Source organism: Triticum urartu, chromosome 4A (genome assembly GCF_056163025.1).
Source record: "Triticum urartu cultivar PI428250 chromosome 4A, HENAU_Tu73, whole genome shotgun sequence".
In the NCBI taxonomy this organism is placed as follows: Eukaryota; Viridiplantae; Streptophyta; class Magnoliopsida; order Poales; family Poaceae; genus Triticum; species Triticum urartu.
Genome location: NC_141876.1, coordinates 281,769,283 through 281,783,552, shown reverse-complemented (window position 1 = coordinate 281,783,552; position 14,270 = coordinate 281,769,283). Strand labels below are relative to the sequence as shown.

Genomic DNA, 14,270 nt, shown 5'->3' with positions numbered 1-14,270 from the left:
AGGAGGAATCGCTAAGGTAGAATCGAGGGGTGGCGACGAAGAAGTCACCGGAGATGAAGGTGTAGAATCCGGTGACATGCTAGATGAGGAGACCGTGGAAGATGGTGGCATCAAATCGACTAGAGGTGGAGAAGCAGAGGGAGCGGAACGAATAGGCACAGGCTCGACGGGGGTGATAGGTGAGTCAGGAAAAGTGAGGAAAGAGATATCCTCCACTGAAAAGGTCGAGGAAGATGGGCGTGGGTAGAAGGGACGAGACTCATCAAAAGTCACGTCTCGAGATATACGCATCCGACGACCGATAGGATCCCAACAACGATAGCCCTTATGCTCATCACTGTAGCCTAAAAAGACACACTCAACAGACTGAGCGGTCAGTTTGGTGCGTTCGCGAGGGGCAAGAAGAACATAGCAAACACAACCAAACAAGCGAAGCATCGAATAATCGGGAGAACGATCAAAAAGACGCTCGAAAGGAACACCACCCTGTAGAGCAGCGGAAGGCTGGAGATTGATAAGATAGGTGGAGGTGGAGACGGCCTCAGCCCAAAAATGAGGCGGGAGAGAGGCAGTAATCAGCAATGCACGAGCCGTCTCAAGAAGATGACGATGCTTTCGCTCAGCCACACCATTCTGAGCATGAGCACCAGGACAAGAGAATTAAGAGAGAGTGCCTTCCTCAGCAAGAACACCACGCAACATCTTAGAGATATACTCGCCAGCAGAGTCAGCACGAAGAACACGAATGGGTGAAGAGAACCGAGTATGAACCATGGCAGCAAAACGCTTATAAATAGACAACACCTCACTACGAGAAGTCATGAAATAAAGCCATGTGTAACGAGAGAAGTCATCTATGAAAATAATATAGTATTTATGACCACCTTTGGAAGCGAAAGGAGCCGGACCCCATACATCAGAATGGACTAAATCAAAAGGACGCTTAGACACTGACTCACTATGTGAATATGGTAACTGAATCTGCTTGCCAAGACGACAACCCTGACACTCTAAAGAGACATCTCTTGAGACAGACCCCAGAAGGCCTCGACGAACTAAAGACGACAACCGAGAACCACACAGATGACCAAGTCGATGATGCCACTGCTTGAAGGAACCAGTAACAGAGGCGACTGAAGCGGAGGAACTGGCGATAGTGGTGGCAGCAGAAGGAACATGAAGCCAGTCCAACTCCCAAAGACCCTGAGAATCACGGCGGCGAGGGCCAGCCCCAACAAGAGTGTGCGTGCGACGGTCTTGGACAGAACAAGAGTCAACGTCAAGGATGACGCGACAACCAGAATCAGTAAGTTGACCAGCAGAAAACAGATTCATGGTGAGTCGAGGAACATGAGCAACATCAGGAACAGAGTAAGGAGTGGTAAGAGTGCCTCTACTAACGACAGAAAGTGGAGTACCATCAGCAGTGAGGACATGAACAGGAGAATCCAGCGAGCGAAGAGAGGACAAAATGGAAGAATGAGAAGACATGAAAAGAAGCTCCAGAGTCCAGAACCCATGGGGATGTACCTGACTGTGTAGAGGGTGATTGCTCAGTGCGGGAAGCATCAGTCACAGAACCAGCAGTACCCGTCGAGGAAGAACCTGAAGCCGCGAGCAGACGCTTAAGTCTTAGAATATCCTGCTCAGTCAAAGTAATGGCTGAAGCTGTCGAGGTAGATGACGAAGTCCCTGAAGATGATGATCGCGCCTTGCGAAGGTGTTTCTTCTTCGTGTAGCACTGAGACTCAAGATGACCATCATTGTTGCAGTAGTCGCAATGTGGACGGGGGCGACCTGAGCCTCCAGAAGGAGTGGGCAAGAGCGGCGGAGCACTCGAGCGAGAAGGGGTCGGTGCAACAGGTGGCGTAGGAGCACGAGTAGCGAGCACAGAGGGAACCTCCAGCAAACCAGCACCACGTAAGCGAGTCTCCTCAGCACGAATCTCAGAAAGCGCCTCCATGAGAGAAATACGGCCACGAGCAAACAACTGAGCACGCCGGGGCTCAAACTCCTTACGGAGCCGAGACAGGAACTCATAGACGTGATGAAACTCCAAATTGGCCTGGACAGCCTGGCAACAGGGGCAGGTACGACAACCAGCACTGTGGAGAGAATCAAGCTGGCGCCAGATAGCAGAACTCTGTGCATAGAAGTCATCAACAGTAGAGTCACCCTGCTGAAGAGCATGCTCCTGACGGACCACAGAAAGGTATAAGGCATCACCAGAGGGCTGATAGCGCTGACGAAGACGGGTCCACATCTCAAAGACAGTAGGAAGACCCAGAAACTCAGAAGCAAACTGAGGCAGAACACTAGCAGTGAGAATAGCAGCAGCACGAGCATCATCATCAAGCCACTGGGTGTAAGCAGACAAAGCACCATGATAAATCTGAAGAGCCTCCTCATAAGCCAAAACCTTCTCATCATAAGCACGATCAGCAGCCACTGGGTGTAAGCAGACAGAGCACCATGATAAATCTGAAGAGCCTCCTCATAAGCCAAAACCTTCTCATCATAAGCACGATCAGCAGCCTCATCAGCAAGCTTAGCCGCATCCTTGGCGGCCTGATTAGCATCCGGAGCAAGAACCAGTGGAGTCGGCAGAGTAGGGGCCACCGGAGGAACCGGACGTGGCGGACAGCAGACCTTGCCAGAAAGAACACCCCAGAGACGAATGCCACACATGTGAATGCGCATAAAGCCAGTGAACTCGGTGTAGTTAGTACCATCGAAAATCACCGGACAGCGAGGGACAGCAACATAGCCTGATGCAGCAGACATATCTTTTTTTTTTCTTTTCTTTCTTTTTTTTGTTTTTTTAGCAGAGATCCAAAATCAGCAGAATCCGACGAGAGCAGCAGGGACGAGACCACCAGCTTCCAATCGGCAACAGGACGGGATCGGGGGAGCAGCAGGCGGTCGATCCAGACCAAGGGGTGGCTGGCAGCTGGAGGCAGCGGCGGGATCTAGCAGGGCCTGTGCGAGTCGGAACAAGGGCGAGCTCGAGCGGGAGCGTCCTTCTCGATCGGGGGAGGGGCTGCGAGCGATCGATCGGGGGAGGGGCTGCGAGCGATCCTTATAGGATCGAGAACGGGAGAGGAGGCCCGATCCGATCCAGGACGGGATCCGAGCGGGACAAGGAGATCGAGGCTGCGGCCTCTATCGGGAGGAGAGACGGATCAATCGCACGAGTTGCAGCGTGCAAAAAAAGTTAACCTAGCTCTAATACCATGTTAGGAATATGCAACTTGTATTCCCATGAGGCCATAGGCCGATATATATACATGTACAGATGTGAAACATATGCAGGAAACCCCTTATATAACGGGATAAATACAAAGGGGTACATGACTTATAATATAACTCTAACACCAACATCGTGTTCGTGGGGCAGCTAGACGAGGCGGGCTGCATCATAAGCATCGCTGACGGCGTCATGGCAGGCTATACACCGGCGCGCTCACCATCGACGCGCCAGCGTGCTTGATGGCACAAGGGGATGACGCGCCCTGGAGGTGGCACGTGCGCATGGGGCATCTGCACTTCCGCGCGCTTCGAACCATGTCCTCCAAGCAGCTCGTGCGCGGCATGCCCGTGATCGATCGGGTTGAGGAGTACTGCGATGGTTGCGCTCTTGGGAAGCAACACCGAGCGCCGTTTCCACAGACCACGGCGTACCGAGCCGAACGCGGCCTGGAGCTCGTGCACACAGACTTGTGCGGGCCGATCACACCGACGACTCCAGGAGGTAACAAGTATTACTTGCTTGTGGTTGATGATCATAGTCGCTACATGTGGCTAGAACTACTGAAGTCCAAGGACGAGGCGTACCCACGCTTCAAAAGGATCCATGCCTTGGTCGAAGCTGACGGAAAATGCAAGCTGCGTGCATTTAGATCGGACCACGGCGGCGAGTTCAACTCCACAGAGTTCAGTGAGTACTGCGATCAGAACGGCATCAAGCACTTCAGCACTGCACCATACTCACCGCAGCAAAACGGAGTCGTCGAACGCCGCAATCAGACTGTAGTGGAGATGGCCCGATGCCTGATGAAGAGCATGGGCATGCCGGCGTTCTTCTGGGCAGAGGCAGCGAGGACGACCGTCTATCTGCTGAACCACGCGCCGACCTGGAGCCTAGAGGATGTCACGCCCTACGAGGCGTGGCACGGCCGTAAACCCAACGTGCAGCAGTTGCGCACTTTTGGGTGCACGGTTCACATCAAGCGCGTCGGCCCCGACATCACCAAATTGAGCGACCGGTTGACGACGATGGTGTTCGTTGGCTATGAGAAGGGCTCCAAGGCGTACCGAGCGTATGATCCAGCAACGAAGAAAGTCCAGGTAACTCGTGACATTGTTTTTGAGGAGAGCAGGCCATGGGCTTGGAGCACCCCGGGCACGAGCGCAGTCACCGTGGCGCTGGCGACATTTACCGTGGTATACACCATGGACAACGGTGTCCAGGAGATTGACAGTGGGTCGACAACCCCGCCGGTCACTCCTCGAAGCGCGGCGACACCCTCTACACCAGCCTTGGGGACACTGCGGTCACCTGCAGTCGCCACGCCATCGACAGACACGCCCGAGTCGTCGCAGTCCGAGCCGGTGACACCCACGGACTCGCCGAGGGCCGGCTGGGACATGCCTCAGTCCCACGACTACAGGTGCGATGTGCCAACCGGGCAGCCGGTTCGTTACCGGCGTTTCACGAGTGTGCTGGAGGAGACCGAGGACCAGGCGGTGCGCAAACAGTTCGAGCGCTGACTGCTAGTGCGCTGTCTCTTCAGCGCCAAGGAGCCACGAGGCGTGGACGAAGCGCTTGCAAGCAAGGCATGGAAGGGTGCCATGGATGTTGAGATGCAGTCGATCATTGACAACAAAACTTGGGAGCTAGCTAAGCTCCAGGCCGGACACAAGGCGATCGGGCTGAAGTGGGTATACCGCGTCAAGCGTGATCCGGCGGGCAACATCATCAAGCATAAAGCCCGCCTCGTCGCCAAGGGATATGTCCATCGCCAGGGGTTGGATTTTGAGGAGGTTTTTGCTCCCGTAGCTCGCATGGAAACAATACGGCACACTCCGGCTGGGAGGTCCATCATATGGACGTGAAATCTGCCTTTCTGAATGGTGATCTCCGTGAAGAGGTATACGTCGCTCAGCCACCGGGGTACAAGGTCGCCGGCAAGGAGGATAGTGTACTGCGACTCCACAAGGCGCTGTACGGATTGCATCAGGCTCCGCGTGATTGGTACGTGAAGCTGGACGAGTCGCTGGCTGCTCTCGGCTTCACACGCAGTCCGCTGGAACACGCCGTCTACCGACGTGGTGACGCGCACTCGTATCTGCTGGTGGGTGTTTATGTGGATGATTTGATCATAACTGGCACAAATGCAGCAGCCATAAACTCTTTCAAGATCCAGATGCAACAACTATTCAAAATGAGTGATCTTGGACTGCTAAGCTACTACTCCCTCTGTTCACTTTTATAAGACCTTGAAGACATTTCAGACAATGTACAAAACAGCCCATTTTGAGTTGTCTGAAATGACTTACAAAAGTGAATGGAGGGAGTACTTAGGAATTGAAGTGGAGCAGAACAGCAGCGGCATCATGCTCAGTCAGAAGAGCTATGCTGGGAAGATCTTAGAGATGGCAAACATGGCAAGTTGCAATGGGTGTCACACTCCGATGGAGTGCCATCTCAAACTGAAGAAAGAAGACAGCGGAGAGCCATTTGACGCCACTCTGTATTGCAAAGTGATCGGAAGCCTGCGTTATCTTGTGAACACATGGCTTGACATAGCACACTCGGTGGGTATGGTCAGCCGTTTCATGGAGAAACCTAGCACACACCATTGTGCGGCAGTCAAACAAATTCTGAGGTACATCAAAGGCACCATGCACCATGGATGCAACTACAAGAGAGGTCGGGACAGTGCCAAGTTGCTTGGGTTCAGTGATAGTGATCACGCCGGCGACACCGGCGATCACAAGAGCACCTCTGGACATGTCTTCTTTCTTGGCAAGAACCTGATCACTTGGAGTTCTCAGAAGCAGAAAATTGTTGTCCTTTCTTCTTGTGAGGCGGAGTATGTGGCCATAGCTGTTGCGACATGCCAGGGGTTGTGGCTAAGCCGGGCGCTGGAAGATATGACAGGGGTCTCACCAGCAAAATTCAGACTGTTGGTGGACAATAAATCAGCGATTGCTTTGAGCAAGAACCCAATCCATCATGATAGAAGCAAACATATACTCCCTCCGTTCCAAATTACTCATCACAGAAATGGATGTATCTAGAACTAAAATACATCTAGATACATCCTTACTTGCGACAAGTAATTTGGAACGGAGGGAGTAGATGTGAAGTTCCATTTTGTCAGAGATTGCATGGAGAAGGGACAAGTGGAGATCGATCATGTGGGGACTCAAGACCAACTAGTTGATGCATCGACCAAGGCACTCGGGCGTGTTCGTTTCATTGAGATGAGGCAGAGGCTTGGGGTGATCAGCATTGGGACATGAGGTTAAGGGGGTGAAATGTTAGGCCTAGCTAATCTCATGGCTGCCTTTTCTTTCTTTGTGTTTTCTGTTAGAATAAGTGGCACATCCGATCTGATGTGACCCATGCATGCACGTAGAGTAGGAGAAGTGCTCATTGCACGTTCTCTCTTGGATCCTCCTGGTTAGCAGCGGTTGTGGACGTGGCCGTGGGATGGCGCGGCCGTCTCGGATCACATACCAGCTGACCAGGAGTTAGTTAGCTCTTTTATCGTTATACTTTGATAAAACAGAAGCAATCAACAGAAAACGCTGCGCAGTTGGTGGCAGCACAAAACTGACTCTCTCTCGTTCGTGTTCATCGCTCTCTCTAATCTTCCTCGCTCGATCGCGTGTCTCGACAACGCAGAAAACGGGGGTAGGGGATCCAAATTTGTGATCAACCATGGCTCATGATACCATATGATGCGGGGCTAACCCGATCTAGGCCGATCTTCACGAATGGAGGGGATTCCCACGACGAACACGAAGAACATAAGGAGGAAAACACGAGGGGAACGAGAGGAAACACTCAAATCAACAAGATACGATCACACATGTGCTGGATCCATACACACACGAGGTCACAAAGATCCAAAGACAACAAAGGAAAGATACAGTAACTAGTTCATCCCCTTAGAAGGAGGTCTTGAAGGTCTTCCCGTGAGGGGTCTTGAATCCACTTGGGGATCTTCTCCGTAAGGCCGTGGTCTTCGATGGAGAAAGTGTCAAGTGGATGAGCACAACTCTATCTCACAAAATGAGCTAAACCAATGCTCACCCTAAAATGGTGGAGGTTGAGGAGTATATATAGTCTAGAGCCACGAAGGGTTAAGTGAGGGGCGAAACGGGTACATGGGCCTCGGGCCTGAAGCTGTGCGCAGATAGGCGTCCGACGGGTATCGGTCGTCCGGTCGCTCGCGAGTGTCCGGTCGTCCGGAGGAGGCCGGACTTTCGACGTTTTGGCTCTGGTCCGGTAGCGTCGGATTTCCGGTCGGGGTCGGTCGTTCGGGCGCTGTAGACTTGGCCTTTGTCTGTAGTTGTTCTGGCTGGTGAAGTCTGCAGGCGTTGGACGTCCGGAGATCGTCGGCCGTCCGGTGATCGTCGGACGTCCGAGAGCTGTAGCTTTCTGGCAGCTCCTTCTCTTGCTCCGGTTCCTCGCCTTCTCGTCCAATGTTCCTAGCTGCTTCATGGTCTTCCTCTTGGTTTGTGATCATGCATAGCACATACATTTGAGGTAGTAGCCATGTCTCATATGTGGAAAGTGAAGGTTCGGAGAGGAGCGAGTTAACCTTGTGTCCAATGGCGCATGCTTGAGGTCTCGTCTTATGTCTCCTTGGGTCATGGGGAGTAGTCGTAGTGTACATGGGGATGACCATAGGATGCTCCGCGTCACACTTTGAGTTTGCCTTTGCTTGTTGCTGACACGCTAGCCATGTTTTGGCCAAACACATACGATCTGAATTGATGCATTAAGGGCGAAGAGCATGGCACAAACCTATGTTTATGGAGGTGTTTTCGATGACAGCTTGGAATATTTGGAAAGAAAGGAATGATAAGTTGTTCAGAGGGGTGCAACCTTCACACAATTTGTGGCTGGCCAGATTAAGGGGGATTTTGCGTTGCTGAAGCATAGGGCTAACAAGAGGGTACATCCCTTTATTTCTTCCTTTCTTGAGTCTATTCATTGACATATTTGTAACCCTTAAAGCTCTGCCACTTTAGATCTAAGGTTCGGTTTCTTAGATGATTGGCAAGGTTTTCTAGAGTTAGGTGCGAGCAAAATTACACATTTACTTAGAAATCTCAGCCTTTCTGTGTGCTTCTGGACTAGTTTGGATTTATTTATTTATCACAAATTAGGAGTTGTTGTACAAGAGGGAAAGAAAGTAACAAGGGATCCGAAATACACACACATGTCCCCTCGTCATCCCTGCAGGCGACTCGGGTGGCCACCCCGCCTAGTCTCCCTCTGCCTGCCCTGTCCTTCGCTGCAGCGAGCTGGAGTCGCCAGGGTAAAGTCCCTCATGGTGACTAGGGCGGTGGGAGCCCACCCGCGTGTGTGTGCTCCTCCCTCCCCGCTTGTCTCATGCCAACGCCCATGCCTGGCCTGTGCTGTCAGAGCTGGTCCTGGCCTCCTCTGGTTTGCATCGTTGCCTCTTCTTGCGGCGTGGCCATGGCTGCCTTGGCTAGCGTGAGCTCCATGACGGCTACCACCGGCGTGCGCGCGATCCCCGTGCGCCCTTCAGTGTTCTGGTCATTGATCCGGCGGCTTCCGACCTCCGGCATGTGTCATGGCCAAGGCTTTCTCTGATCCGGCAGCTAGGCTCGGCCGGCGCTACACACGGGTGCTCAGGGCGGCTGCTCTAGTGCGTGGCATTGGGCGTTGGCTGCCGGCCGTCGAGCGCTTTGGTGGAGGTGGGCCAGGGGCCATGGGTGCTGTGCGTAGGCGGGTGGTGGCCCTTTGGTTCTTGGCGAGCGGCAAGTGGACAGATCTGCGTTTCGTGCTCCTGTCCGGTAATGTCGGCCCTTGGGAAGAGCTCTCTCCGGTTAGGTGGCAGTCAACGGTGAGGTGCTCCGCCGTCAGTGTTGGTCCATGCGGTGACCACTTCCGCCTGCGATGGCGGCCTAGCTTTGGATTGCGATCGCCACCGAAAGGTCATTGCGAGGGTTAGTCTATAGATTTGGTAGATTCCTTTGATGGTGAGATGCAATCTATGGACGATGGCTTGACTCAGAGGGTATGGTTGTGCAACAGTGACGGTCGGTTTTCTAGCCCAGCGCTTGTAGTTGCTATGTTTGCGTGGAAGTGGTGGCGATAACACATGATTGACTTTGATGGTGGTACTTCTTGAGTACTTGGTCTCGAGCTCCGGGGTGAATACCTAGGTCTGATTTGAGTTGGTTATACCTAGCAATGGCGAGATTTTTGCGTTGTTACCTTGTTGAAGGCATTGCTAGGATATGCTCAGACTGGTTCTTTAGGGCCAAAACCTAAACTCTGGCCTTGGTAGTTTGATCCGGTGACGGCGGCGCTCGAGTGTCGCTCCCTTCGTGAAGGCGTTACTGTTGAAGATCCTCGTATTCTTTGTGGTGTCAAGAAATGGTTGGTGCGGATATGGTCATTGCTATAGTTTGTCGATCGCAGTTTTGATCTCTTCGGAGTTTTTCTTTTTTCTCGCTTAGGCATAGCTTTGGTCTTATATGACTGCTATTTGCCGGCAGATTTTGTGTGTGTGCATTGGTGTTGGCTGTGTGCATCCTAGTTATGCAGAAGCCGGGTGTCTGCTCACTAAGTTTGTACTTGATGCTTCATTTTGAGTTAAATAAAATCCACCCTTTGTTAAAAATCTGAAATTCTGCTCAACAATTTTACGCCACAATGGGTGCCCTAACAGAGTGGTGGTAAAAGGACGTAAGCTGGGCTTACCCAATATAGGACATTTGGATGAGTGTGCGAACACTTTTGTATTATTGGTTTATCACCTAAATGTCTCGTAGTATTTAAACAGGTTTACTTTGAAGCTGCAGATTCTTAGAAGGCTAGAACTCACTTTACCAATCACCAGGTTGTATCTATGGTTTATTTCATCATTTGAGTGTCTCAGTAAGGTGCTGAGCAGGGTTTTTTTGTAGTTACTAATTGCACCCGGACCATTACACTTTCTAGATTCTAGTCATACTCAGTGGCGGAGCCAGCCCATTCTGCAAGTCTGGGAAAGAGTCAAGTGTGGCCACTTGATCGGAATTTGCCCAAAGGAACTCTTAGCTGAATTAACATTTTCTGCTATGAAGCAATGGTGATTCGTCGCCGGAGCCTGGGCAGGCCCCCGGGCTCGCCGGGTGCTAACTCTGCCATTGGCCATACTCTATATACAGTTCACCTTAGACTTCTTAATGCAAAAACTAAAACTGATATTGCTAGTAACAGATGATATAAAGACGGCAATGACCCAATTTTCCAGGAAGGTTGGGAAAGAAGCATAGCTATTTAGAGTAAAGGACAATATACGCGATTTTAGGTGCCGCGTATATAGTGTTGGAGGTTAAATCTTTTTTCAAACTTACCAATATATTTGTAGATTAATGATGCAGTGTATGCAGTGAATACCAGCTGAAATTTGATTTTGCTACCTATAAAGCTATACTCCACGGTCGACATCATATGCACCTGTACATGGAGAACAAACCTGGCTAGCTGAAGGCTAGACATTCGCTTCCTTGCCAGTCAGGTGGGAAACTTGTGCTGCTTAGGCAGTGCCTTTTAGAACACTCCAAATGTGTTGTGCATTGGTGGTTGCTATAGTGTTTAGCCGCCACCGCTACTTTGATTCCTGGGCAACAAATTCAGTCATACCCACATTATGCAAAATATTTAAATACACGTGTTAACTCATGTTGTTCATAAAGTATACAGTATGACACCTCAACAGCAAAGTTGATCGAACTTGAAGATTCTTATGCGGCCTTAAGATAGCTCAAAAAGGCTGATCAGCGAACACATTACAGTGAATCCAGGCGGACATTTCTCTGGGGAAGGAAAATGACCTCTTTAGGCCCCGCTTGGCAACTCTGTAAAACAGGGCACACGAATAAGTTTACAACGGTATTTTACTAGCCATCAGTGAGGAACCACCAGAAATCCTCTCCCTTGTACAAGGCTGTTTGGGAGCACATCCATCTCCAAGAGCACCAAAAGCACTAATCGTTCTGGCCATCGTCGTGTACGCCATCGACAGGTGCCCCGTCACGGCAAGCTTGATGCCGGCGCCACCGTTACTGACGAGAACGATGAAGCCAGTGGCTGCGTGGACAGAAATGAGTAAGGCGAGTGTCATTGTTTTGTTGTAGATGAGCCGGCGGTGGCACCCTTGCGAGGACCGCTGGTCCTCCCAGCCACCGACGAGCTCTGTTACATGGTGTCGCGCTGAGGATCTGCAGCAAGGTGCTGTTCCCAAGGCTGCCGCGATCGTAATAGTAGGTGGCTGGGCTCAAGGCCCTCTCGCCGACATCGTTCCATAGGGTTGCCGTGGCTCTACACTGCCGCCATGTCTGACCTTGTGGTGCTCACTGCTGCAGCCACACCCTACGCATAGCTCTCGCAATTGCTGGCCGACGGCGGATCTTCTGGCCATGGTCGTTTCCATACGTAGGCGGGGCGGTGCCCTTGGCAGGGAAGCACCGGGGTTTGAGGGTGGAGGGCTCGAAAGGCAGGAGCAGCAGGGAAGCAGCCGGACTGAAAGGTGGCCGCGGCCTGGCCTTGCCCTGATGCCTCTGGAGATTGAGCAAACACGGAAAAGAAAGCAGAGGTCAAAAGGAGAGTTATATATTTTACGGTTGTACACCTCTCTTCAGTATGTATAAGACGTTTTGGCAGTTCTATTGACAGTTCAAATTGAAACTGCCAAAACGTCTTACATTTGTGGACAGAGGTATTATTTGGCAAACCGTGTGGTTTTTATGGGGCTAATATGACAAGGAATGTCAATCGGTTTTGGAAATGATGAATTTTTGTGGGTGCCTGTAATTTACACCCGAATTGACCAAAAAAACGTCCATGCAAGCTGGCCCTTAGCCTTTACTGTACCCTCGGTGAAGTCACTTCACACGTTAGATGGATCCAGTGTTGGTCACTCTCTATTTTGATGTGCAACTGGCAGATTGATGTCCTGAAACGCGTTTTATGCCTTATCAGCTTCTGCAGCCATGGCTACATGTTGTAATCATTTGCTCTATCTGCCATTGATGTTGAATTTTTTTCAGAGATTTTTGCCTTCTGCAGTTTGTGCACACAAGTAGATTCATTGCTTGTAATTTGGTTCCAGTCCTTTTTTCTCATGGTTCTTTCCCGAATTTTCCCAGGGCAATTTTCAAATATTTTACTTCAGCAATGGAATGGTTACAAAGAAATAAGTACTTCCATGTTGTGGTTAAAGGTGTTGAGAAGGATGGCTGGAAATTTGTGTTACTCGCTAGATTCTCTCCTCTGCCTTCGTACATCATCAACTACGCTCTATCTGCCACAGATGTTGGATTTTTTGGAGATTTTCTCCTTCCTACAATTGTTGGCTGTTTACCAATGATCCTACAGAATGTTTCCATTGTAAGCCTTGCTGATGCAGCGGTGGCCTCCACTACAGGATCTAAGAAATCTCATGTCTATTCTTATTTGTTCCCAATACTTGGAATTGTGTCCAGCATTCTCATTTCTTTGAGGATTAAGCAATACTCTTCTGCCCTTGCAATTCCGGAAGAGCTTACAAACCCACCCACTAATGGAACATCAATGAGGATTCCAAGCTGACTCTGGCACAATCTGAAGATACCTCTTCTGAGAAAACCACGAAAAGAAGATGATTGTTCAAAGCAGTAGTCAAATTTGAGCCTTTGTTTTTTTCCTGAGAATTATTGTAAGGTAAGACTTGATGGAAGCTACTGTAGATGTTAAACCGGAGTTAGAGGTTGTGGTGGTTCGCGGTTGTCTTGTTGAAGTGTATCCACTTGTACTGAATCTGACACCATATTGTAAAATTTAGACATGCTCTCTAGATCAACCTTGTTTGCTGTTGTAAGTAGAACATTCTGTGGCATTCTCTATGAGAGTTACTTGCATCCACAATCCAAAGCAAATTCTTAAGTGAACTCCAAGAAATCATTTGGCTTTGGTTGCACTCCCCATCACATTATTTAAACCCATGATATTTTCCTCCATCTCTCTGTCCAAGAGGATCTTCCTTGGCCTCTCTATACACCAGCGAGCCAATCATATAGTCCATCTATTCAAGGTGTGTGAAGGAAGCTGTCCATGAACGGTTTCCTCCGCAAGCACCCAAGATATGGTCACCAGCTCATCGGTGAACATCATCACTATGTTTTTGGGGAAAACTTTTGATCTATTCATAAACTGTAAGGTAGTATAAAGAACATTGGAAGTAAAAAAATAAAATACATCTAGGTCCGTAGACCACCCATCAACGACTACAAGAGGACTAGAGTGAGCGAAGGCGCACCACCATCACCGCCTCTTCCTCATCGGAGCTGGACAAACCTTATTGTAGTAGATAGTTGGAAAGTTGTCATGCTAAGGCCTCGTAGGATCAGTGCACCAGAACAACAACCACCGTCGATAAGCAGACGCGTAGATCGGAAGGGTCTAACATGTAGACATACGAACAAAGACGAATAAAGACCAGATCTGTGTGGATCCATTGAAGACAAACGCTGACCGAATCCCATAAGATCCACCATAGACAAATCTCCACATGCCTCCGATGATACTAGAAGCACCACATGAATGGGGGCTAGATGGGGAGAATTTTATTTCATCTTGAAAGAGTCACCGCTTTATTTCTCTAAGCAAGACACAAACCCTAACAAAAAACACCTAAAAACGGAGCCCCACTGTCGGCAAGGGCCAAGATCCACCACACCTCCATGGCCTTAGACCATAGGAGACGAGGTAGACCTTGGCGGCTCCTACGGCGCTGGAAACCCTAAGCGAGTGGGTGCCTTTGGGTACAAGCGAAGGGGTACGAGCTTGAGGCACCGTGCGTGTCACCATCATCACTATTTTATTGTCCCATAGGATTAAATCTCAATGATGCTCAACGGTCAGAGCCCTGGTATGGTTGGCAACAATCGGAACGATCTCCATACTATCTTCCTACTTGTACTTTGGGAGCTGTGGAAGCATAGGAATGCGATTGTCTTCGAGGGGGCATCGCCTT

At 50.3% G+C, this 14,270-nt stretch overlaps 2 protein-coding genes across 2 annotated transcripts in view; one reads left to right on the top strand and one right to left on the bottom strand.

The window, feature by feature from the left end:
- The window catches only part of LOC125551629 (SNARE associated Golgi protein family), a 29,872-nt gene extending 16,781 nt beyond the window's left edge, over positions 1–13,091 (top strand). Inside the window, 2 exon segments of the mRNA XM_048714899.2 lie at positions 12,406–12,832; positions 12,835–13,091. Coding sequence (XP_048570856.2) covers positions 12,406–12,832; positions 12,835–12,900 — 493 coding nt within the window. The 3' untranslated portion in view covers positions 12,901–13,091.
- LOC147975605 (uncharacterized) lies at positions 1,421–2,784 on the bottom strand. Its single transcript, XM_087519384.1, has 2 exons — positions 2,526–2,784; positions 1,421–2,448 (listed from the first exon to the last, which is right to left on the bottom strand). Exons 1-2 carry the CDS (start codon positions 2,782–2,784, stop codon positions 1,421–1,423), a joined length of 1,287 nt encoding a protein of 428 aa, XP_087375510.1.
- Positions 13,092–14,270: the final 1,179 nt, after the last annotated feature.